Source organism: Pseudophryne corroboree, chromosome 2 (genome assembly GCF_028390025.1).
Source record: "Pseudophryne corroboree isolate aPseCor3 chromosome 2, aPseCor3.hap2, whole genome shotgun sequence".
NCBI lineage: Eukaryota > Metazoa > Chordata > Amphibia > Anura > Myobatrachidae > Pseudophryne > Pseudophryne corroboree.
Genome location: NC_086445.1, coordinates 204,506,370 through 204,534,079, shown reverse-complemented (window position 1 = coordinate 204,534,079; position 27,710 = coordinate 204,506,370). Strand labels below are relative to the sequence as shown.

Below are 27,710 nucleotides of genomic sequence, written 5' to 3'. Positions count from 1 at the left end.
CGTAGAATTAATTGAGCTTTCATCTTCCGATAAATCCTCATCTGAATCATGTGAAGCCTGTGAGGGTGAAGATTTACTTACCACCGGCTTATCAGCTTGTTTCTTTTGAGAGGCTGCTTCTGGAAGTGATACACCATAGGTGGGGAGCTGAACGTAAGGGTTAATAGTGTAACCTATCCCTTGTACAGGAGTTGGAGGAATTATCCATTCAGCTACACAGGATAAAGTCTGTGCAAATTACAGCCCAAGGTGGATCCATCTGCACCTGAATCTGCCTTGTATTTTTCAATAACCCCTGGTGAAAGCTAAAACAATTTGCACACAAACCATCCTGAACCAGATCCTGAGAGGATAACACAGCTTGGCAAGACAAACATGATATGAGTGTTGCTGTTGCTGTGAGTGTGCCTTCCTCACCTTTGCCGCTCTTAGACATGATAAATAATTAGCACTTCCACAGTGTACTACACAATTTGTGACTGTAATCACTTTAAGCTTCCTAAAGTGACATACAATCCGTCCGTACCCATGCACCAGCAATGAGGATCGGAGTAAACAAAACTGACAGAAATATCATAAAGTCAGCAATCACACTAGCAGTCAGTCACGTTATACATTAGTATAATAAGCAATATGAGCACATCATCAGCTACATTTTAAGTATATAGGAGAACATATTACTGCATCATGTTTAAACAAATCTAACATATTCAGATGCATTGCGAAAGAAACAACAGTAAATTTATACAGACTCATATGCAATAGGCACTTATCTAACTATTCGTACTCAAAGGGTAGATAGAGACTTAGTGCTGTATTACCCGTACTCAGGATACAGGGAGACTCACCTCGCTTCCAGGACCGATCAATACGTTAGCAAACGCTGAGTGGATCCAGATGCTACTAGTGTACACTGCTGCTCCATGAACCTATAGTGAACACAGACGCTCAGTGAACACAGACGCACCAGTCACACATCCGCCTATGCTGCGGAGGAAACTGGTCATGAACCGGGGGGAGGGGTGACCAGGAGAGCGTCTGACTCCCCGCTGCTGACATCAATCCTAGGGATCGTGGCCTCATACTATTCCTGGAGCCTCTGATCCCTCAGGCTTAGCGCTGGTGCACCCGAAGTGGCTGCCGCGTCAGCTACTGTTTGGTAGTCTCCTCCCAAAACAGTGCGGCTGTGTCCGTATTCTTACCTTCTCCCCATGCTCCGGCCACAGCCTGGTAACGTCTGCTGGACCTGCTAGTATATCCGACACAGACGCACGCCAAAACAGCACTGTACTTGTGGGTAAGCGTTGTTGCCACTCGGCAGAGAGTTGTTGGAGCGACTCTAAGGTACGTATAAGACGCAGTTTAGAAAGATCACTCAAGAAAAAATAGTAAGACTATAAAAATAAAATATGAAAGCTTAGGGCTGCTAAAAACCAGCAGCCCTCTGACCATGGTGCGGCTCCTGCCGCACCAAACAAAAAACTGATTTGCCTGAGCCAGGAGGCGGGGATATATGGACGGGCCCATTGCATGCTGGGAGGCCGAAAGAGCTTTGACCGATTGGTGCAAATCCACTGTCGCTTCATCATATCCCATTATTATCCTGGAGATAACCTGTGGACCCTGCAGGAGAAAAAGCAAGTATAATCTTTCTTCTCCTGTTATTCCCACAAATAAAAATATTTTAATTAAATTGATAAAATTCCAGCCGGCAATGAAGGAAGCACTCTGGGCTTCTGAGGTGAATTCACAATCAGCCTATCAGATGCAGCATTTTTGCGCTATCTGGCACGAACAGCGCGTTGCGACTTAAAACTGTACCACGGATAGCTACTTTGGATTTTCACTCTTCAGAATATGCCACATACAAACAACATTGTAGTGTATTTTGGGCATAGAATGTGCTCGCAATCGTGAGTGACTGTCATTTCACATAATGCTGTCTGGCAGGACGCATAGCACGGCTCAGCTGTATAACCGCCCAGTCTCTTTGCCTTTTTCTTAGATTACCGTCCTTATCGCACTGCTATAGCAAGCAAATGCTTTTACTGCATTAGCAATAGCAAAAAGATGGAAATTCAGTAAATAATAATGAACCACAGGAGACATGGCATGACCTAAATGCGTTTCCAGTAGTGCGCCAAACATCGCTATTTGGCTCAAATTGACTCTAGGTGAATAAGGACACATCTGTAGCTACAGCTGACAACATTAATTATCACTGGGGTTTTGCATCAGTCCTCAGGCACCCACAAGAGATAAAGCTGCTGCCAGGAATATCTGTCTCCTTGCAGGTCTGCCTTAGCCCAATTACATGACCATGCCCTTACTGTACTCAGACCGTATTTGCCCAACCCTACCATTCATGCCCATCTCTCCAGTCGTAATTCATATGGACATAGGCTTATAGCTTTTTTGTGAGCATGCACTTTACCAATATACTAAACAAACATATGTAGAGAAAGAATGGGTGAACTTTATTGGAGTGCAATCAGTACAGCAAATCATAGGCGGGTTCTCCAATACAGCATTATTTCTTGTTTAATGGGAATCCATCTAATTTTAACATACTACTCTTACGTCAAGTCATTAAAAGGGCTCTGCTCGGTCCAGCTTGGCATGTGACATGCAATTGAAAGAGATGGCATGGTTCCACATCTGTGAATGTGACATCTATCACAGATAGCCCAGACAAAAAAAATAAGATTTTACTCACCGGTAAATCTATTTCTCGTAGTCCGTAGTGGATGCTGGGAACTCCGTAAGGACCATGGGGAATAGCGGCTCCGCAGGAGACTGGGCACAACTAAAAGAAAGCTTTTAGACTACCTGGTGTGCACTGGCTCCTCCTACTATGACCCTCCTCCAAGCCTCAGTTAGGATACTGTGCCCGGAAGAGCTGACACAATAAGGAAGGATTTTGAATCCCGGGTAAGACTCATACCAGCCACACCAATCACACCGTATAACTCGTGATACTATACCCAGTTAACAGTATGAAATATAACTGAGCCTCTCAACAGATGGCTCAACAATAACCCTTAGTTAGGCAATAACTACATACAAGTATTGCAGACAATCCGCACTTGGGATGGGCGCCCAGCATCCACTACGGACTACGAGAAATAGATTTACCGGTGAGTAAAATCTTATTTTCTCTGACGTCCTAGTGGATGCTGGGAACTCCGTAAGGACCATGGGGATTATACCAAAGCTCCCAAACGGGCGGGAGAGTGCGGATGACTCTGCAGCACCGAATGAGAGAACTCAAGGTCCTCCTCAGCCAGGGTATCAAATTTGTAGAATTTAGCAAACGTGTTTGCCCCTGACCAAGTTGCAGCTCGGCAAAGTTGTAAAGCCGAGACCCCTCGGGCAGCCGCCCAAGATGAGCCCACTTTCCTCGTGGAATGGGCTTTTACTGATTTAGGATGCGGCAATCCAGCCGCAGAATGCTCCAGCTGAATTGTGCTACAAATTCAGCGAGCAATAGTCTGCTTAGAAGCAGGAGCACCTATTTTGTTGGGTGCCTACAGGATAAAAAGCGAGTCAGTTTTCCTGACTCCAGCCGTCCTGGAAATATAAATTTTTAAGGCCCTGACTACGTCCAGTAATTTGGAATCTTCCAAGTCCCTAGTAGCCGCAGGCACTACAATAGATAGGTTCAAGTGAAAAGCTTATACCACCTTAGGGAGAAACTGGGGACGAGTCCTCAATTCTGCCCTATCCATATGGAAAATCAGATAAGGGCTTTTACATGACAAAGCCGCCAATTCTGACACACGCCTGGCCGAAGCCAAGGCCAATAACATGACCACTTTCCACGTGAGATATTTCAAATCCACAGTTTTAAGTGGCTCAAACCAATGTGATTTTAAGAAACTCAACACCACGTTGAGATCCCAAGGTGCCACAGGAGGCACAAAAGGGGGCTGAATATGTAGCACTCCCTTTACAATGTCTGAACTCCAGGCAGTGAAGCCAGTTCTTTCTGGAAGAAAATCGACAGAGCCGAAATCTGGACCTTAATGGAACCCAAGTTTAGGCCCATAGTCACTCCTGACTGTAGTAAGTGCAGAAAACGACCCAGCTGAAATTCCTCTGTTGGGGCCTTCCTGGCCTCACACCACGCAACATATTTTCGCCAAATACGGTGATAATGGTTTGCGGTTACTTCTTTCCTGGCTTTTATCAGCGTAGGAATGACTTCCTCCGGAATGCCCTTTTCCTTTAGGATCCGGAATTCAACCGCCATGCCGTCAAACGCAGCCGCGGAAAGTCTCGGAACAGACAGGGCCCCTGCTGTAGCAGATCCTGTCTGAGCGGTAGAGGCCATGGGTCCTCTGATATCATTTCTAGAAGTTCTGGGTACCAAGCTCTTCTTGGCCCATCCGGAACCACGAGTATCGTTCTTACTCCTCGTTTTCTTATTATTCTCAGTACCTTTGGTATGAGAGGCAGAGGAGGGAATACATAAACCGACTGGTACACCCACGGTGTCACTAGAGCATCCACAGCTATTGCCTGAGGGTCCCTTGACCTGGCGCAATATCTAGTTTTTTGTTTAGGCGGGACGCCATCATGTCCACCTGTGGCCTTTCCCAACGGTTTACCAACAGTTGGAAGACTTCTGGATGAAGTCCCCACTCTCCCGGGTGTAGGTCGTGTCTGCTGAGGAAGTCTGCTTCCCAGTTGTCCACTCCCGGAATGAACACTGCTGACAGTGCTAAGACATGATTTTCCGCCCATCGGAGAATCCTTGTGGCTTCTGCCATCGCTATCCTGCTTCTTGTGCCGCCCTGTCGGTTTACATGGGCGACTGCCGTGATGTTGTCTGATTGGATCAGTACCGGCTGGTTTTGAAGCAGAGGCCTTGCCAGACTTAGGGCATTGTAAATGGCCCTCAGTTCCAGAATATTTATGTGTAGGGACGACTCCTGACTTGACCAAAGTCCTTGGAAATTTCTTCCCTGTGTGACTGCCCCCCAGCCTCGAAGGCTGGCATCCGTGGTTATCAGGACCCAGTCCTGTATGCCGAATCTGCGGCCCTCTTGAAGATGAGCACTCTGCAGCCACCACAGTAGAGATACCCTGGTCCTTGGAGACAGGGTTATCAGCCGATGCATCTGAAGATGCGATCCCGACCACTTGTCCAAGAGGTCCCACTGAAAGGTTCTTGCATGGAACCTGCCGAATGGAATTTTGCTTCGTAAGAAGCTACCATTTTTCCCAGGACTCGTGTGCAGTGATGCACCGATACCTGTTTTGGTTTCAGGAGGTCTCTGACTAGAGATGACAGCTCCTTGGCTTTCTCCTGCGGGAGAAACACTTTTTTCTGTTCTGTGTCCAGAACCATCCCCAGGAACAGTAGGCGTGTGGTAGGAACCAGCTGTGACTTTGGAATGTATAGAATCCATCCGTGCTGTTGTAGCACTTCCCGAGATAGTGCTACTCCGACCAACAACTGCTCCTTGGACCTCGCCTTTATAAGGAGATCGTCCAAGTACGGGATAATTAAAACTCCCTTTTTTCGAAGGAGTATCATTTCTACCATTACCTTGGTAAAGACCCTCAGTGCCGTGGACAGTCCAAACGGCAGTGTTTGGAATTGGTAATGGCAATCATGTACCACAAATCTGAGGTACTCCTGGTGAGGATGGTAAATGGGGACATGTAGGTAAGCATCCTTGTAATCCCCCTCCTCCAGGCTTGCAATAACCGCCCTGAGCGATTCCATCTTGAACTTGAATTTTTTTATGTATGTGTTCAAGGATTTCAAATTTAAAATGGGTCTCACCGAACCGTCCGGTTTCGGTACCACAAACAGTGTGGAATAGTAACCCCGTCCTTGTTGAAGTAGGGGCACCTTGACTATCACCTGCTGGGAATACAGCTTGTGAATTGCCTCTAGCACAGCCTCCCTGCCTGAGGGAGTTGTCGGCAAGGCAGATTTGAGGAAACGGCGGGGGGGGGGGGGGAGACGCCTCGAATTCCAGCTTGTACCCCTGAGATACTACTTGAAGGATCCAGGGATCCACCTGTGAGCGAGCCCACTGATCGCTGAAATTTTTGAGGCGGCCCCCCACCGTACCTGGCTACACCTGTGGAGCCCCTGCGTCATGCGGTGGACTCAGAGGAAGCGGGGGAAGAATTTTGATTCTGGGAACTGGCTGACTGGTGCAGCTTTTTCCCTCTTCCCTCGTCTCTGTGCAGAAAGGAAGCGCCTTTGACCCGCTTGCTTTTCTGAAGCCGAAAGGACTGTACCTGATAATACAGTGCTTTCTTAGGCTGTGAGGAAACCTGAGGTAAAATTTTTTCTTCCCAGCTGTTGCTGTGGATACGAGGTCCCAGAGACCATCCCCAAACAATTCCTCACCCTTATAAGGCTCTATGTGCCTTTTAAAGTCAGCATCACCTGTCCAGTGTCGGGTCTCTAATACCCTCCTGACAGAATGGACATTGCATTAATTCTGGATGCCAGCCGCCAAAATATCCCTCTGTGCATCCCTCATATATAAGACGACGTCTTTAATATGCTCTTATGTTCGCAAAATAGTATCTCTGTTTGACAGGGTCACAGACCACGCTGCAGCAGCACTATCTGCAGGTCTCAGTCTAGTACCTGAGTTTGTAAATACAGACTTCAGGATAGCCTCCTGCTTTTTATCAGCAGGTACCTTCAAAGTGGCCGTATCCTAAGACGGCAGTGCCACCATTTTTGCCAAACGTGTGAGCGCCTTATCCACCCTAGGGGATATCTCCCAGCGTAACTTATCCTCTGGCAGGAAAGGGTACGCCATCAGTAACTTTTTAGAAATTACCAGTTTCTTATCGGGGGAACCCACGCTTTTTCACACTTCATTCACTCATTTGATGGGGGAACAAAACACTTACAACAGAAAAAAGAGGAGGCTGCGCTTCAAGAGGAAATGAACAATATCCACTAAATGTGTAAAATTTATAACAATTTATTAAAAAAAACCACTAACTCATTAAAAGACAGTGATATTCTGTACAATTATATTGTGCCATGTGCATGCATAGAAAGAATTAATTTTTACCCAAGATGTTGTTTCAGGGCATGTATCATGTGAACTCTAAAAGGATCCGTTCCAAATATTGCCCTCAGATGGTGTATATCCAGTATTTTTCCACTATGTAAGTCCCGTTTAGATGATATAAAGAGAGTCCTTTATAAATTCCATAAGCCGCTAGAGGATTTTTGGATAGAATAAATGTCCCATAAGCAGTGGGTACCTCATGCAATGCGGTAATTGGATGGTGCCTCTCTGGGACTCCTCTGGGTAACTGGAAGTTGGTATGGGCTGGTTCGGATCCACTTGAAGAGAGTCCTGCTCCAAAAGTGAAGAAGCCTGACGCGTTTCGCTGCATATGCCTTGCAGCTTTTTCATAGTTAAAGTGTAAAACCCACATACAACTCTACCTAAGGTAAAAGGAGAGATTGGTGTGTTGCGCGGTAGACGATCGAGGATCATCTACATTGATAAAAGTGTTAGTTGTGTTGCGGTGGACATTGGTTTTGTGTACACGTGTCTCTAACAAAGGGCTGAGACTCGCGTACGCCAAGGCCGACGCACGCAGCGTAAATTACGCAACGGAGCGTCTGGGTACGCCCACGTAACTCAAGTCACACGACAGTTGATTTTTAAGTAGCGCAACAGGCGATAAGTAGCGCAACAGGCGATAAGTAGCGCATCAGGCGATAAATAGCGCAAAATCTATTTTTAGTGTCCGAAATTTAGATTAACAGATCCTTCTCCAAATTCACAACACATCTGGTCTAAAGAAAATTTCTGCGCAGAAATAGAAATAGAAGCAAAAGTGTACGTGTGGTGAGTGAGTGTTTTGTATATATAAGTTTAGACAATTTTACAGGTTGAACCACAAGAAGTCGAGTTCTCGCAGAGGTACATACATGTAAGTGACGTGCATGGTGGCTAGGGAGGCATCTCTGGTTAAACATAAAATTTGAGCAGTAGAGAATAGTAGACCAGGAGGTCATACTACAGACCGGGAGGTCCAGGTACAGCAGACTAAGAAGTCTGCCATAAAAGAGAAAAGGGCACAACCCAGGGGGTTGGTGCAAAACCCATATAGGCCAATAAAGCTCTGGCTGAAGGAATTCGCAGCCGAAATTTTTGATTCCACTGGTCGCTCAGTACATAAGATTAGTTGCTTATGTGCTGAACGATTGTACCGCACGTAATTGTGTACATTAGTTAATCTGACCAGTACCATTTGTGTACGATCCCGGTCATAAAACTATTTGTACACTCTGATGTGATTTGTGTAATTTTTTATTTTTCTGAAGGGAAGTTCGCTGGTCACTCAGGAATTGTCCAACAACCAATAGTTACTGGAAAGAGTAAGTGTTCTGCGGATATCCCTCGCATGTTCCAGTAAATAGAGGTTCATAGGGGCCCTGGGTCGAGTACGCCAGCACTAAGGCAGTGTGTGGGTCGTATTGGTCGGCGTGGGCGAGTGAGTGGGGTACTCGGTAAACCGCCACCGTCAGCCTATCGTGAACATTTTGGTTTTTGTAAGGGTTCGCTGAAGACCCTGAAATAAGGTCAGAGGTGGTGAAAGCAACGCGTGCAAGTTATGGGGGCCAATTGTTCAGGAAGGGGGCGATCAACCTCGGTTCGGGTTGATTCAGTAAACCGACCAGTCGGGTCGGCAAGGTACGTAATGTGTGAAAAATATGGCTCACATACAGAGGTTTTATGTGATGAATGGGAGAGAATGACAGTGCATGACGGGGAGAAATTCCCAAGAGTAGGTAGCTTTAGATCAGAAGTGTTGCAAAATTTAAGGAGGAGGATATGTCTCATTAAATCAACAAAGAGACGAATCCAACATTATGATTATTTGCAGTTATTGCAACAGGAGGGTGAAATACAGAGAGGATTGGCTCTGGCGGTGGGATCTAATCCTATCAAGAAATTGATAGCGACAGCCCCGCCGCCACCATACATATCAGGAGAGAAATTGGTTGCGGAGAATGACGCATTAGGGTGTAACAAACAAACACTTAGCAACTGTGTAAATGTTAATAAGTTAACTAATGCAAGTATTAACCCGTGCAAGTTGTACCCTGTTTTGAACTTTCCCCAGGAGTGTGATCAAGAGGACGAATCGGCAACAATATCGGCGCTCTCTCTAGCAGCCACCATAGCAGAGACAACAGTAGGCACGGCTCCACCCACGAGATTAGTAACAAAAGCCCCTAGCGGAGGGATAGGTGAGGTCGTATCTACAGGTAAGTACGGCACCATACACTACGCTGAAACCATTTCACCACAGGCTGTAGAACCTACACAGAGTGATGTTAGTAAACTTAATCCTGTTAGGGTAATAGCAGTGCCAAATGGGAAAACTGACACAACAGGAATCACTCCTGTTAGGAACATTGCCATGTACAGCCCATTTTCCCGAATGGAATTAAGAACCATAGTGTCTGAGTTCCCTGACCCTAGGAAAGACTTAGTTGCCAGCCAGAAATACATCAGAGACCTAGGGAACACTTTAGAGCCCAATAACAAAGACTGGCAGGTATTGCTGAGGGCATGTTTACCCTCAAATGTCGACGCAGCTCAATTTTTGGCTGACTGTGGATTAGATCAGGATGTACCTCTTACAGATGTGTACAACAAAGATAACGTAAAAAGAATAAGTTTACAGTTAAAAGAGTATTTCCCAGCGGTAGTTAAGTGGAACAAGATTTTCTCCATTAGACAGAAAGAGTCAGAAACTGCTGCAGAATATTTTCACAGGGCATTACTAGAAATGGCAAAGTACACAGGTATAGAGGACATTAAAACAAACATAAACCATCGAGAAGTAGCAGTATCTGTACTAATGGATGGTTTAAAAGAGACATTAAAGACAAGAGTACAGACCACGCAACCATGTTGGCGAGGTCTGTCGGTGGCTACTTTGAGAGAGGCTGCTATTGATCACGACCGGAATATCACCCGACACAGGGAGTCCCAAGGTGATAAGTTAATGGCCGTAAGTATACAGGCCCTGACCACAAGGCAGCCTTTGTATAAATCACCAAACCCTGTGGGTAAGTCAAATGTGGTAACTTGTTTTTCTTGTCATAGACAGGGACACATGGCACGAGACTGTAGAGTGAAAAATTCACAAAACTCATATCAACCCCCTAGACAACGACACGACACACGACATTGGGAGCAAGGTCCGCAGAGACGGAGTTATGAGCCACATACAGGGGAAACAAAAAGATACCCCCCGAACAGAGACTGGCAAGCCACTGGTAGTTCCCATTTCACCCCTTCACAAGTAGTTGCTGCCAGCGGGATTCAGGGAGGTCACCATACCCAATAGGGGTGTGGCCATACCTGTAATCTGCAGCCAGTAAAATTGATTGCAAATCTTGGAAGTGAACCAGAAATTGCAATCAATGTAGCTGGTAAATCATTAAACTTTCTTGTAGATACAGGGGCGGCCAAATCAGTGATAAATTCGACAGTGGGCATGAGAACCACTGGTAAGACAATTCCAGCCATAGGGGTAACGGGAGTAGTCCAGCACTACCCTGTTAGCAAACCAGCCGAGATTACAGTAGGGCCGTTACATACCAAGCATTCCTTTTTGCTAGCTGCATCGGCACCGACTAATCTCCTGGGAAGAGACTTATTGTGCAAAATGGGGTGCGTCATTTATTGTACTCCTGAAGGTGTATTCTTGGACATACCTGAGAATCACGCTCAGGAAGTGCGAGACATGTTAGACTCCCCGTCAAAATTAATGTCACATACCATTATGACAAATAGGACTCCATCCCAAGTAGAAGAAATGACATCCCAGATACCAGAGTCACTTTGGACTAAAGATGGACAGGACACTGGATTAATGGCAAACGTAGCTCCGGTAGTTGTACAAGTAAAAGATGGTAGGATAGCTCCAAAAATCCCACAGTACCCTCTGAAGCCAGAGGTGGAGTTAGGAGTGTATCCCGTAATAGAGCGCTTGCTACAACAGGGCATTCTGGTAAGAACGTCCAGCACTGCCAATAGTCCCATCTTCCCTGTGAAAAAGAGTGGGGGGAGGGGTTACCGGCTAGTGCAGGATCTAAGAGGGATTAACAAAATAGTTGAGAGTCAGTTCCCCGTAGTGCCAAATCCAGCTGTCATCCTTATGCAAATCCCTCCCACTGCGAAATTTTTCACTGTTATTGACCTCTGCTCCGCTTTCTTTTCGGTACCTCTGCACCCTGACAGCCAATATTTGTTTGCATTCACATACAGAGGAGTCCAATACACATGGACTCGATTACCACAAGGTTTCATAGACAGTCCAAGTATCTTTTCCCAGGCTTTGCATGATTGTTTACAGTCTTTCCAACCAGAGAGTGGATCAGTATTAATACAGTACGTGGATGATCTACTACTGTGTTCTGATTCATTGGAAGCATCCCTGAAGGATACGAAACAGCTCCTGTTTCATCTTTCAGACACAGGACACAAGGTTTCCAAAGACAAGTTGCAATTATGCCAAACTAAGGTAAAATATTTGGGACACTGTCTAACACAAGGACTGAGACACCTGACCGCTGATAGAATTCAAGCAATTAGAGACATGACTCTGCCACAAACCCAGCAACAGATCAGAACATTTTTAGGAATGTGTGGGTATTGCCGTAACTGGATCCCAGGGTTTTCCATTCTAGCGTTACCTTTGCAGGAGATGGGTCTCCTCAAACAAACCTGAGCGGATTTCGCATACAGACGAGTCCGAGATGGCATTTGAGAGACTTAAACAGTGCCTAACGCAGGCACCAGCATTAGGTATGCCAGACTATGGGAAACCCTTTGAGCTGTACGGAACAGAAAGTGCTGGTTGCGCGGCAGGCGTCTTAACCCAAAAGCACGGTGATGCCAGCAGGCCGGTAGCATACTACAGCGCTCAGCTAGACACGGTAGCGCGATCCCTCCCCACATGCTTGCGAAGCGTTGCTGCGATAGCATTGCTAGTAACGAAAAGCGAAGATGTAGTGCTAGGTCACAACCTCACAATTCATACACCACATGCAGTGTCAGCCTTGCTAAATTCTGCCCAAACCAGGCACGTCTCATCAGCGCGGTTTACAAGATGGGAATTGGCACTAATGGCCCCCGTAAACATCACCATAAGGAGATGCAGTGCATTAAATCCTGCAACATATCTCCCAGGTGTGCCTGGACAGGCACAAAGGGTGGAGGATGAGAGTGGTGGGGAAGGAGAATTTAACACAAAGGAAGACACACATGATTGTATGGAATATTTGACCCAAAATTTTACCGCAAGGCCTGACATCAGTGACAATCCACTGGAAGATGTAGATCTAACTTTCTACACGGATGGTAGTTGTCACAGACAGTCAGACTCGGGAGACTTGTGTACTGGATACGCAGTCATAGATGACCAAGGCACCATAGAAGCGGAACCACTAGGCCCACCTCACTCAGCCCAGGTTGCTGAACTGGTCGCCCTAACCAGAGCATGTGAATTGGCTAAGGGCAAATCAGCCAATATCTACACCGACTCTAGATACGCATTCGGGGTAGTCCATGATTTCGGAGCCCTATGGCGCCTCAGAAATTTCATGACGGCAGCTGGTACACCGGTAGCGCATGCAGCTCACATCAAAAGGCTTCTAACAGCGATACAGGAACCCGACAGAGTGGCTGTTATCAAGTGTAAAGCACACACATATAGCCAAGACCCAGTATCACTTGGTAACAGCCGAGCAGACGAAGCAGCTAAGTTAGCAGCTGGTACCCCCAGACAGACAGACACCACGCAACTGTTGGTATTTAATACCATCAACACACAGAAGTTGTGTGAAATGCAAAATTTGTGTTCCACACAGGAAAAGGCAGTCTGGAAGGCAAAGGTATATGGCCAGGAGTCCTCAGGACTCTGGACGGATGGACAAGGTAAACCGGTGGCCCCCAGAGCATATCTCCCATGTTTAGCTGAGGCAGCTCACGGGCTGACTCATCTGGGCAAGGAGGGAATGTGCAAGTTGGTAAGAGCATATTGGTGCGCCCCAGGATTTTCATCTCATGCAGGTAAGAGAGCAATGTCATGCCTTACCTGTTTGAGAAAGAACATCGGAAAGGCAATACCAACAGAACCATCTCATATCCCACCTGCAGGCGGCCCTTTCCAGGTAATACAGATTGACTTCATTCAATTACCCCCTTGTCGAAATTTGAAATATGTACTTGTTTGTATAGATGTGCTCTCAAATTGGGTCGAAGCATTTCCTGCGGCCACAAATACCGCTATGTTTACTGCTAAGAAAATTGTGCAGGAATTTGTATGTAGATATGGTATCCCTAGAATAATTGAAAGTGATAGGGGTACCCATTTTACAGGTGATGTCTTTCAAGGAATGTGTAAGTTGATGGGAATTGATAGCAAGCTGCACACTCCATACCGTCCACAGGCGAGTGCGAAGGTAGAAAGAGTGAACAGCACTATTAAAAATAAACTGAGCAAAGTTATGGCAGAGACAGGATTGACATGGCCAGAAGCTCTACCCATTGTACTGTACAGCATCAGAACCACTCCCAGGTCCCCTCTTAATCTGTCTCCTTCTGAAATCTTGTTTGGTCGACAACCGCATGTTATGATTAACCCTCAGGATGATTTGAAGTGTAACAATGAAGTGACTGTAAAGTACCTGGTTAATATGAGTAAACAGCTAAGGAATCAAAATGATAATTTGAAGTTAGTGATTCCTGATTTACCAGATAGTAATTGTCATGACATTGAAGCTGGGGTTTATGTAATGATACGGAATTTTCTTTGCTCAGGTTGCCTTATTGACAGATGGGAAGGACCATACCAAGTCTTATTGACTAGCACTACAGCATTGAAAGTTGCCGAGAGAGAGACTTGGGTTCATTCGTCCCATTGTAAGAAGGTTGCTGATCCAGAGAGGTCCCGTGATAAGGAACAGACGGTAGAGGAAGTTGTATCACTGGAGTGTCTGTTCCAGGAGGACTGAGGCGGCACCTGAGCATTGAGAATCACAAGATCAAAAGCAGTTGTCGATTCCCTGTTCCCTTTTATTGTTTTTCTCCACTTCCCATCCCCCCTCCCTCAAATTATTTTTCCCCCTTCTCATTCTTCTTCGTTTCCTCCTATAAGATGGACTTGCCCCAAGAGACTGTGATCCGGATTTTCCTGTTGACCATGATGTTGACCAGAGCAGTCTGTTCCGGCGAGAGTACCATGGAGGTCGAGAGAGGTTCTGGAATGGGTTCTGATGACAGAGATGGAGGCGTAGTTTCCCAAGAACAACATAATCAACAAGCAAAGGCGAGTATCAGAAAACGATCTGATAGCATTGACCATAGAAGGAATTGTGAAGGATTGTTAGCTGAAGAAAACTGTATCTGTAGGCTCTGTGACAACGTAGTTGAGGATGGGTGCATCAAGAAATGCCAATCCAGTTTTAATATCCACATGGACCGGCATCCCTTGAGTGACTATCACTCCTTAGTGGGTAGTGTGTTAAATCAAACAGATTGTTGGGTATGCTCTCAAGTGCCTCAAGGTCATAGCAAATCAGGACTAGTACCATTTCCTTTAACGATAGGGGAGGTACTTGAGCTAAGTGGTGGGAGGCCGGTGGACAGGAGGTTTAATATCTCCAGTCCTCCTAGTTTGAAGCTCCACCAATATCATGTGGATAGATCCCTCATATGTTTTAACATTTCCAATCCCCGAAAGCCGGGAAATTGGGAAGTGTCATGGAGTAACCAAACCATGACCTTTTCATATAGAGCAGATAGAATGCCTACAGATACAGAGCTTATACGCCACATAGCCAGTAGAGGAAAATCTTTCCGATATAGGTATACCCTAGGAAATAGGATTACGAGAGTTGGAGAGGTATCACCAGGATACTGTGCACATATCGTACAAGCTGATACGTGTACTAGACAGATGGGAGAATTAGGGTTAGGAGATTTCACATGGAAGATGTGTAATATGGTTATGTCCTACTCCGTCCCATATGTTCTCCCCGATGATGCATATTTCATATGCGGGAGGAAGGCGTATAAGTGGCTTGCCCCAAACTCTGAAGGATTGTGTTATATTGGAAAAGTACTGCCTGAAGTAATGACTGTATCACATGCCAAAATGAAGGATATACACCGTGTTGCCCAAGCTCCTTATACTCACACCCATTACGAGCACGTAGTTAAACGGCACCTGATAGAAAGAACAGAGCATCCGGCCTCTGACATGATCCATGAATCCACCAGGATTCAGGTTCTAATCGCGTTAGAATTTATAAGGAAAAGAGGTCGCGCTATAGAACCAATTAATTATCCCACACCATTTCCAATTAAAAATATTTATTTAAAACATATAACCATGTAAAAACATAAATGTATATTTTATTCCTAGAATATTAAGATTTGGTGTGGTCACAACACCCTCGACTGCATACCAATTATAAATTAATATTTCTCATTAATAAAATGTGCTGAATAGTATAATGTCCAGACCGGCAATATATTATGCCACAATTTCAGTCTGTAATAGGATCCTTTATGTTAATTTGCACCCAATGATAGTAGGACACTGATGTTTTCGTCCAGACACTATGCACCACAATTGTAAAGATCACAGGTACCTTTGCTCACTCTGTCCCTTGTGCTTGTAATACGGGACCTGTTTGCAAGTTTGAGGAGCTTATATGTGTGACCCGAGCGTCCCCGGGATTACACAGTATATTGGACAACTGTTACCTGCGATTTGTAGCGGTGTGGTGCATGTACATATGGCAGTTTCTGTGTCCGTTTAGCAGGATGAAGAAAGGTTTCCGTACAGGTTGCCTCTGACATGATCCATGAATCCACCAGGATTCAGGTTCTAATCGCGTTAGATTTCACTCGCACCGCCAGAGGAGTGTTGAATTATAAATACATATCTGCGCTCGCAAATTTGCTAGACAATATCACAGAAATGTATGATGACACGTTTAGGTATACTGGAAGAGAACTTCAAGCTTATAAAACAGAACTAGTTCAGCATAGAATGATTCTCAATTATCTCACGGCAGTGACAGGTGGATATTGTGTCACACTGGCAACGCAGTACGGCGTGAAATGTTGCACATATATTACAAATAGTACCGAGGACCCGGTCGAGGTCATAGACCAAAAGATGGACGATATTCTCCAACTGAAGTGGGAATTTCGCAGGAGACACAATCTCACCCTTGCTGCTGTGAGTAATGAGCTGACTGGTTGGGTGTCATGGTTGAACCCGCGAAATTGGTTCTCCGGTTTAGGAGAATGGGCTCAAGGAGTCATAATGGATGTAGGGAAGTTTCTCCTATGTATCTTAGGTGTTATCATAACGATTGGCTTGATATTTAGATGCGGTCAGGCTTTAATGAAGTGCAAACGAAGTACCAGGGTGATGAGTTTAAGGAGTGAGGAAATTGTAATTCCAATGGATTTGATTTATGACCCAAATGTAGAAACAATGATGTGATGAAAATGGGATTTCTACGGTCCGTTTCTTTCACCTGTTTTTCCGTTTTCCTCCAAGATAAAAAGACCCACTTGGACGAGGAATTTGATGAGCCGATATACAGACAACAGATGGATTAAAGAAGAAGTTTTGACAACCTGATACGCAGATTTTTGATGAACTTTGCCATAGATCCCCAGTTTCCCTAGAAATTTTAAAATTACGCTAGCCCAACACTTTTGTAAATCTATGGACATTGACAAAGCTTTTAGCTCGCACCTTATGGGCAAAAGCACAAAGAAGACTGCATTCAACAGACACCGAACAAGACTTCAACCGACAAATGTTCATTTACCTGACATAGAATACCACTGCATTTACCATAATTATGTCTTTTCTTCATCTCTACAACCTTCAGGTAATTACACACATAGTCGATAGGGAATACAGGCACAGATATCAGCAATCACATATTCCCCCATTCATGTATCATCAACTAAAATGTGCTCCCCATTTTGTTCAAAATCCGAAAAGAGCTCGGTAAAGTTTGACAGCCCATCCACAGACCCGTACCACGGGATAAGAAGGAATTCAAATGTATACTTCGCAATACCTCGAAGCTTGATTTAAAACACGTACGGCACGATGATACATGACCCCCAAACACGGATTCATACACACATGCTTCTGCTATCTCACTAGGTCATACCCTTTTCCTACCTTCTCCTCTCCTCCCCTACCCAACCATGGAAATGTATTAACCCCTGACATATATTTTTCTCTTTTTGAAATGTTTTAGGAAGTGGCAGTTATTGTGGACTGCCAAAGGGTGGACTGTCAAAGTCAGAAAAATATCACGATACACACTGCCATATTTGCACCTCACACAGGTCTGCGCTGCGCATGCGTGCGCTCTCCCGTGCGTGCGCATACTCGCTGTTGCGGGCACCCGCGGGCGCGCGGTATGTGCATTTACGGTAGAGTTCATGTGTTCGTAGCGTGCGACTCAATCGTTACATATTTCCACTATATAATGTATTTTGTAGATCATGGTCCCTTTGATAGAATCTGAAAGTTTGGTTAATGTAGCATGTTCATGGACAGAGAAATCCCTCTTTGTTTGATACGAAGGGTCAGACAGGAGTAATACTGTGGTGTTTAGTATCCATCGGAAGAGTATTTAATTAGCAATATTCCGGTGTTGGTTTGAAGCGGATTAATCGCTCGTGCGAATAGTTATGGACATAAGAAGTTTATGTCCATTTACTATTATTTGCACTTACTTATCCATGCGGCGGGAAACCTAGTTGCCCACCCACCTGAGCAGTTGGAAATCGTCACAGCCCACCTGTATGAATCAACCTATGACCTTTTGTTATAATGCGAGGAGGAATTCCTGTGTCCAATGAACAATGAGATTGTAGGGACCATTGAATTGTATTGTGTGGGGCATAAATAGACAAGCCGATCACATCCAGCTCACTCTTCAACGGTTCTCATTGCTGAAAATCGGGAGCTGGATGTCCAGAGGCGCATGCGATCGTTCCCCTTGTGCGTAAGTTTTCTCCGCAATCATATTGTCTTTCTTGTTGTTATGGGCCATATCTCTCTCTCTCTCTCTTCTCTTCTTTCTCTCGTACTCTCCTAAACGTAATAGTATTGTATTGTATTTCCTGTGTAGTTATCTGGTTAGGTAGTCTATGTTATATTGTAGTGTATGACTTGTATTGTATTAATTCTTTTGCAAGTATAACATTCATAATATATATATTAGGCGTTGGACCCTAAGCACGGTATCTGTGTATTTCTTATAGTGTTAAGTATTCACAGAGCGTCGGTGACGCTCAAACAGCTTTTAAGTTAATAAGGTTACACTGTGTTGCATCTACACCCTATCTCTACACTAAGGTTTTACAGCATATTACATTGTTTATGGTTTAGATTTAAAGGTTTAACATTGTGAGCGTCAGCGCCGCTGGTGATCTCCTCGTGGTCCCGAGCGTCCGCTACGCTATAGCGAATCATTACGTTAGTCGGCAGCCAATAGCGTGCCTGCCTGTGATCTCTCGGCCGTGAGCGAACGTGACGCTTGAGCGTCTCGACCACGGCTAAGCGATCGTTACGCAACGAGCGTACCCTTACGGTACTCCATACGTAAATAGCGTACAGTGTTCTTAGACCTCATAAAGGGTTTTATATAAGATAAATATTTAGCTTTATCACCAGTCTCCTGCGGAGCCGCTATTCCCCATGGTCCTTACGGAGTTCCCAGCATCCACTAGGACGTCAGAGAAATAGGTGCTCCTTCAGTCTAGACCAGAAAATTGTCTTGACTGGGAGAACTACGAAAAAGTTTCGAACTGACTCCTGGGATATTTAGATAAAAATGACAAAGGAATTCTCAAAGCACAAAGATCAAAACTTGCCCTCAATAACCTAAAATCCCCTAGGTCAAGAGTAGCTAAAAAAAAAAAAAAGGGAGAAAAAAATCCCAACAACATACAGTATATGACACGGACCATTTCGCAGACTGAAAAGACCTCAGTGGAAAAGGGCATTTCTGTCTAATTTTCCAAACAATTAAAGGAAATGTCATGGATTTGTCAGGTTAACGCCACCAAATCTCACCTGATTAGTTTGGCCTTTTAAATCGGCACAATTTTTTTCAAGGTCCATAATGACTTTCTGGAGAGATGAAAGCTGCTCAGTTAGTCTAGTTATGCTTTCATTGCTTGTCTGTACGACTCTTTTCTCCATCTGTTCCAAACGATGAATAATGCTTACTTGTTGGTCAGCCAGTAGCTGGCACAAAGCTTCAAACTCTGCTGTAACCATTTTTTTTTTCTGCATAATTTCGTCCTGAAACAAAATCCATACAAATCCAAAGTGACTTACAATATATTGGGAAAAAATATATATAACATGCACATATTATATAAATATATATATCTGTATGTGTGTGATATATATATATATATATATATATATAAAATAAGATTTTAAACCTACCGGTAAATCTTTTTCTCGTAGTCCGTAGAGGATGCTGGGGACTCCGTAAGGACCATGGGGATAGACGGGCTCCGCAGGAGACATGGGCACTTTAAGAAAGTCTTTAGACCTGGGTGTGCACTGGCTCCTCCCTCTATGCCCCTCCTCCAGACCTCAGTTAGAGAAACTGTGCCCAGAGGAGATGGACAGTACGAGGAAAGGATTTTGTTAATCCAAGGGCAAGATTCATACCAGCCACACCAATCACACCGTATAACTTGTGATAACTACCCAGTAAACAGTATGAAACCAACATATCATCAGTTCAGGACCGATGCAACTATAACATAACCCTTATTGAAGCAATAACTATATACAAGTATTGCAGAAGTAGTCCGCACTTGGGACGGGCACACAGCATCCTCTACGGACTACGAGAAAAAGATTTACCGGTAGGTTTAAAATCTTATTTTCTCTAACGTCCTAGAGGATGCTGGGGACTCCGTAAGGAGCATGGGGATTATACCAAAGCTCCCAAACGGGCGGGAGAGTGCGGATGACTCTGCAGCACCGATTGAGCAAACAAGAGGTCCTCCTCAGCCAGGGTATCAAACTTGTAGAAATTAGCAAAAGTGTTTGAACCTGACCAAGTAGCAGCTCGGCACAACTGTAATGCCGAGACCCCTCGGGCAGCCGCCCAAGAAGAGCCCACTTTCCTAGTGGAATGGGCCCTAACCGATTTAGGCAACGGCAATCCAGCCGTAGAATGAGCCTGCTTTGAAGCAGGAGCGCCAAGCTTGTTGGCAGCATACAGGACAAACAGTGATTCTGTTTTTCTGACTCTAGCCGTTCTGGCTACGTAAATTTTAAAAGCCCTGACCACATCCAGGGACTTGGAGTCCTCCAAGTCACGCATAGCCACAGGCACCACAATAGGCTGGTTCATATGAAAGGATGATACCACCTTAGGCAGGAATTGAGGACGTGTCCGCAACTCCGCTCTATCGACATGGAAAACCAGATAGGGGCTTTTATGAGACAAAGCCGCCAATTCCGACACTTGCCTAGCCGAAGCCAAGGCTAATAACATGACCACCTTCCAAGTGAAATATTTTAACTCTACCGTTTTAGGTGGTTCAAAGCAGTGTGACTTAAGGAAACTTAACACCACGTTAAGGTCCCAGGGCTCCACCAGAGGTACAAAAGGAGGCTGAAAATGCAGCACTCCCTTCACAAAAGTCTGAACTTCTGGGAGAGAAGCCAATTCTTTTTGAAAGAAAATGGATAGGGCCGAAATCTGAACCTTAACGGAGCCTAAGTTTTAGGCCCAAATTCACTCCAGTTTGTAGGAAGTGAAGGAAACGGCCCAGATGGAATTCTTCCGTAGGAGCATTCCTGGCCTCACGCCAAGAAACATATTTTCGCCATATACGGTGATAATGTTTAGATGTCACGTCCTTCCTAGCCTTTATCAGCGGAATGCCTTTTTCCGCTAGGATCCGGCGTTCAACCGCCATGCCGTCAAACGCATCCGCGGTAAGTCTTGGAATAGACATGGGCCCTGTTGCAACAGGTCCTGCCTTAGAGGAAGAGGCCACGGATCTTCTGTAAGCATTTCCTGCAGATCCGGATACCAGATCCTTCGTGGCCAATCTGGAACAATGAGGATTGTTCTCACTCCTCCTTTTTCTTATTATTCTCAACCCTTGGGTATGAGAGGACGAAGAGGAAATACATAGACTGACTGGAACACCCATGGTGTCACTAGGGCGTCTACCGCTACTGCCTGAGGGTCTCTTGACCAGGCGCAATAACTCTGCAGCTTTTTGTTGAGGCGGGACTCCATCATGTCTATCTGTGGAAGTCCCCACCGAACTGCAATCTGTGCGAAGACTTCCTGATGAAGTCTCCACTCTCCAGGACATATGTCTGGTGAGGAAGTCTGCTTCCCAGTTGTTCACTTCCGGAATGAACACTGTTGACAGTGCTCTTACATGATTCTCCGCCCAGCGAAGAATTCTGGTGGCTTCCGCCATCGCCACTCTGCTCCTTGTGCCGCCTTGGCGGTTTACATGAGCTACTGCGGGGACGTTGTCTGACTGGATCAGAACCGGTTGGTTGCGAAGAAAGGTCTATGCTTGACGTAGGGCGTTGTATATGGCCCTTAGTTCCAATATGTTGATGTGAAGACAAGTCTCTTGACTTGACCAAAGACCTTGGAAATTTCTTCCCTGTGTGACTGCTCCCCAACCTCGGAGGCTCGCATCCGTGGTCACCAGGATCCAGTCCTGAATGCCGAATCTGCAGCTCTCTAGAAGGTGAGCACTCTGCAGACACCACAGGAGAGATACCCTGGCCCTGGGGGATAGGGTGATCAACTGATGAATCTGTAGATGTGACCCGGACCACTTGTCCAGTAGGTCCCATTTGAAGTCCTCGCATGGAACCTGCCGAAGGGAATGTTTTTCCCAGGACTCGAGTGCAGTGATGCACTGACACCTGTCTTGGTTTCAATAGGTCCCTGACTAGAGTCATGAGTTCCTGGGCCTTCTCTATCTGAAGGTAAACCCATTTCTGGTCTGTATCCAGAATCATACCCAAGAAGGGCAGACGAGTTATAGGAACCAACTGTGACCTCGGGAAATTGAGAATCCAGCCGTGTTGCTGTGACACCTTCAGCGAAAGTGACACGCTGTTCAACAACTGCTCTTTTGATCTCGCCCTTATTAGGAGATCGTCCAAGTATGGGATAACTGTGACTCCTTGCTTGCGTAGGAGCACCATTATTTCCGCCAATTACCCTGAAATTGGTAATGACAATCCTGTACCGCAATTGTCAGGTACGCCTGATGGGGTGGATAAATGGGAACATGAAGTTATGCAGCCTTTATGTCTAGATACACCATCAAATCCCCCCTTCCAGGCTGGCGATAATCGCTCTGGGCGAATTCCACTTTAAATTTGAACCTTTTCCCGTATAGGTTGAGATTTTAATTTTAAAATAGGTCTGACCGAACCGTACGGTTTCGGGACTACAGCCAAGGTTGAGTCATATCGCCTTCCTTGTTGCAGGAGGAGAACCTTGAGCAACACCTGTTGGAGATACAATGTGTGAATTGTATTTAATATTATCTCCCTTTCTGGGGGAGAAGCCGGTAGGTCCGATAAGGAAAAACTGGCGAGGAGGCACCTTTCAAATTCCAGCTTGTAACCCTGAGAAACAATTTTTATTGCCCCGGGATCCACCTGTGAGTGAACTCAGATGTGGCTGAAGAGTCGAAGACGTGCTCCCACTGGGACGGACTCCCTTAGCGGAGCTCCAGCGTCATGCGGTGGATGTAGTAGAGGCCGGGGAGGACTTCTGTTCCTGGGAACTAGCTGTGCCCTTACCTCTGGTAAGAAAGGACGCTCCTCATACTTTCTTGTTATTCTGCGACCGAAAGGACTGCATTTGATAATGTCGTGCTTTCTTAGGCTGTGAGGGAATATAAGGCAAAAGGTCAGAATTACCAGCTACAGCTGTGGAGACCATGTCCGAGAGCCCTTCTCCACACAATTCCTCAGCCTTGTAAGGTAAACCTTCCATATGCCTCTTTTAGTCGGCATCACCTGTCCATTGCATGTTCCACAGGACACGTCTAGCAGAAATCGACATAGCGTTGACTCTAGAACCCAGTAGACTAATGTCTCTCTGGGCATGTCTTTTTATATATATATATATATATATATATATATAAGACAGCATTATATATATATATATATATATATATATATGTATATATATATATACATACATATACTAGGGTCAATAACATGGTGTCCTTATCTAGGGTTTCAATCTCCGCTGATAAGGTATCTGTCCACGCTGCTACAGCTCTATAAACCCATGCCGACACAATCGCCGGTCTGAGTAGTGTACCAGAATGTGTGTAAATGGACTTCAAAGTACTTTTACTGCGTGCTATCTGCAGGATCCCTGAGGATAGCTGTTAAGTCAGCGCTACCTTTTGGGTAAACGTGTCAATGCCTTGTCCACCCTAGGGGAAGATTCCCATCGTATCCTGGCCCTAGTAGGGAAAGGATACTCCCTGAGAATTCTTTGTGGGAATCTGCAGTTTCTTGTCTGGAGATTCACGCTCTTTTTCTTCATGAGAGGAGGGAAATTTCACTCAGCTTTCTTCCCCTTAAACATGTGTACCCTCGTGTCAGGGACAGATGAGTCATCAGTGATATGCAAAACATCTTTTATTACAATAATCATATATTGAATACTTTTCTGCCAGTTTTGGCTGTACTTTGCATTATCGTAGTGGACACTGGAGCCAGACTTCGTGTCGATATCAGTGTCTATTATTTTGGATAGTGTGCGTTGTGAGACTCTGAAGGTTTCTACGACACAGGGACAGACGTGTAGATTCACTGTCTGTTCTCTAATCTTTTGTGCAATAAATTTACCTTAGCATTTAATTTCACATATCCAATCAGGTGTCGGCGTTGTCGACGGAGACACCACTTACACACACATTTGCTCCATCTCCTCCTTAGGAGAGCCTTTTACTTCAGACATGTCGACACACACGTACCGACACACCACACACTCAGGGAATGCTCATCTGAAGATAATTCCCCAACAAGGCCCTTTGGAGAGACAGAGAGAGAGTATGCCAGCAGACACCCCAGCGCTATATGACCCAGGAAAAAACACAGCAATTTAATGTTTACCCAGTAGCGCTGTTATTATCTGCGCCGAATTATGTGCCCCCCCTCTTCTTTAAAACCCTCTCTTCTACCGTGGTATAATCAGGGGAGAGTCCGGGGAGCTTCCTCTCAGTGGTGCTGTGGAGAAAAACATGGCGCTGGTGAGTGCTGAGGGAGAAGCCCCGCCCCCTCGACGGCGGGCTTCTGTCCCGCTAAAAGTGTAAAATTGGCGGGGGCTCCTGCATATATACAGTGTCCAGCTGTATATATGCTCCTTTTGCCAAATAATAAGATTTTACTTACCGGTAAATCTATTTCTCGTAGTCCGTAGAGGACGCTGGGACTCCGTAAGGACTATGGAGAATAGACGGGCTCCGCAGGAGATAAGGCACTCTAAGAAAGCTTTGGACTCTGGGTGTGCACTGGCTCCTCCCTCTATGCCCCTCCTCCAGACCTCAGTTAGGGAAACTGTGCCCAGAGGAGATGGACAGTACGAGGAAGGATTTTTGTAAATCTAAGGGCGAGATCCATACCAGCCACACCAATCACACCATATAACTTGTGATAAACTTACCCAGTTAACAGTATGAACAACAACATAGCCACGGTTCAACCGAAAAACTATAACATAACCCTTATGTAAGCAATAATAAGATTTTACTTACCGGTAAATCTATTTTTCGTAGTCCGTAGTGGATGCTGGGGACTCCGTAAGGACCATGGGGAATAGACGGGCTCCGCAGGAGATAAGGCACTCTAAGAAAGCTTTGGACTCTGGGTGTGCACTGGCTCCTCCCTCTATGCCCCTCCTCCAGACCTCAGTTAGGGAAACTGTGCCCAGAGGAGATGGACAGTACGAGGAAGGATTTTTGTAAATCTAAGGGCGAGATCCATACCAGCCACACCAATCACACCATATAACTTGTGATAAACTTACCCAGTTAACAGTATGAACAACAACATAGCCACGGTTCAACCGAAAAACTATAACATAACCCTTATGTAAGCAATAATAAGATTTTACTTACCGGTAAATCTATTTCTCGTAGTCCGTAGTGGATGCTGGGGACTCCGTAAGGACCATGGGGAATAGACGGGCTCCACAGGAGACAGGGCACTCTAAGAAAGAATTAGGACTACTGGTGTGCACTGGCTCCTCCCTCTATGTCCCTCCTCCAGACCTCAGTTAAGGAAACTGTGCCCGGAAGAGCTGACAGTACAAGGAAAGTATTTTGGAATCCAGGGTAAAACTCATACCAGCCACACCAATCACACCGTATAACTTGTGATAACCATACCCAGTTAACAGTATGAACAATAACAGAGCATCAGATCAACCCTGATGCAACTATAACATAACCCTTATTTAAGCAATAACTATATACAAGCATTGCAGAAGAAGTCCGCACTTGGGACGGGCGCCCAGCATCCACTACGGACTACGAGAAATAGATTTACCGGTAAGTAAAATCTTATTTTCTCTAACGTCCTAGTGGATGCTGGGGACTCCGTAAGGACCATGGGGATTATACCAAAGCTCCCAAACGGGCGGGAGAGTGCGGATGACTCTGCAGCACCGAATGAGCAAACACAAGGTCCTCCTCAGCCAGGGTATCAAACTTGTAGAATTTTGCAAACGTGTTTGAACCCGACCAAGTAGCTGCTCGGCAAAGCTGTAATGCCGAGACCCCTCGGGCAGCCGCCCAAGAAAAGCCCACCTTCCTTGTGGAATTGGCTTTTACAGATTTTGGATGCGGCAAGCCAGCCGCAGAATGAGCCTGCTGAATCGTGCTACAGATCCAGCGAGCAATAGTTTGCTTTGAAGCAGGAGCACCCAGCTTGTTGGGTGCATACAGGATAAACAGCGAGTCAGTTTTCCTGACTCCAGCCGTTCTGGCTACATAAATCTTCAAAGCCCTGACTACATCTAGTAACTTGGAATCCTCCAAGTCACGAGTAGCCGCAGGCACCACAATAGGTTGGTTCAAATGAAAAGATGACACCACCTTCGGCAGAAATTGCGGACGAGTCCGTAATTCTGCCCTGTCCATATGGAAAACCAGATAGGGGCTTTTACATGACAAAGCCGCCAATTCTGACACACGCCTAGCCGAAGCTAAGGCCAATAGCAAGACCACTTTCCACGTGAGATACTTTAACTCCACGGTCTTAAGCGGCTCAAACCAGTGAGATTTCAGGAAACTCAACACCACGTTAAGATCCCAAGGTGCCACAAAAGGGGGCTGAATATGCAGCACTCCCTTAACAAACATCTGAACTTCAGGAAGAGAAGCCAGTTCCTTTTGAAAGAAAATGGATAGGGCCGAAATCTGGACCTTTATGGACCCTAATTTTAAGCCCATAGTCACTCCCGACTGTAGGAAGTGAAGGAACCGGCCCAGCTGGAATTCCTCCGTAGGGGCCGTCCCGGCCTCACACCAAGCAACATATTTTCGCCATATACGGTGATAATGCTTTGCGGTCACGTCCTTCCTAGCCTTTATCAGCATAGGAATAACTTCATCCGGAATGCCTTTTACCGCTAGGATCCGGCGTTCAACCGCCATGCCGCCAAACGCAGCCGCGGTAAGTCTTGGAACAGACAGGGCCCTTGTTGCAGCAGGTCCTGTCTGAGAGGCAGAAGCCATGGGTCCTCTGTGCGCATTTCTTGCAGTTCCGGGTACCAAGTCCTTCTTGGCCAATCCGGAACAATGAGTATGTCACGAACCTCGGGCAGCGGCGACCGCGCTTGTCCCTGCGGGTGGCCTGGTCTGCCCGGCGCCTCTCTTCCCCTGACGGTCTCCGGCTTCAGCAGCGGGTCGGCGCTGCTCTCCGGCGGCTTCCCGGAAGCAAGGACGCCGCCATCACAAGCGAGGGCAAGGAGGCGGAGCAGGTCTGACGTCACCTGCCTGCTCCACCAATCAGGCTAGGGCGGGGAATTTAAAATCAGATACCAGGCAGAGATCCGGTGCCTGAGTATCTTCGTTTCTCCTGCGGAAGCTGTGATTCCAGAGCTCCCTCGTCCCTGCAAGCATCCTGTGCTTCCAAGCATCCTGTGCCTCCAAGCATCCTGTGCCTCCAAGCATCCTGTGCTTCCAAGCATCCTGTGCCTCCAAGCATCCTGTGCCTCCAAGCATCCTGTGCCTCCAATTATCTCTGTGCCTCCAATTACCTCCGTGCCTCCAATTACCTCCGTACCTCCAATTATCTCCGTGCCTCCAATTATCTCCGTGCCTACAAGCACCTCGTGCCTCCAAGCACCTCGTGCCTCCAAGCACCTCTGTGCCTCCAAGCACCTCCGTGCCTCCAAGCACCTCCGTGCCTCCAAGCACCTCCGTGCCTCCAAGCACCTCCGTGCCTCCAGTTACCTCCGTGTCTCCAAGCACCTCGTGCCTCCAAGCACCTCATCCCTCCAAACACCTCGGTGTCTCCAAACACCTCCGTGCCTCCAAGCACCTCCGTGCCTCCAAGCACCTCCGTGCCTCCAGTTACCTCCG

The 27,710-nt window shown here is 46.0% G+C and overlaps 1 protein-coding gene across 3 annotated transcripts in view; it reads right to left on the bottom strand.

Annotated features, from left to right (window-relative positions):
- LOC135008994 (E3 ubiquitin-protein ligase TRIM41-like) overlaps nucleotides 1-27,710 on the bottom strand; it is a 260,594-nt gene that overhangs the window by 118,070 nt on the left and 114,814 nt on the right. For all 3 annotated transcript variants that reach the window (XM_063952242.1, XM_063952243.1, XM_063952241.1), the window contains exon 4: nucleotides 19,156-19,386. In XM_063952242.1, the coding sequence (XP_063808312.1) occupies nucleotides 19,156-19,386 (231 nt within the window). The remainder of the gene's footprint in view (nucleotides 1-19,155; nucleotides 19,387-27,710) is intronic.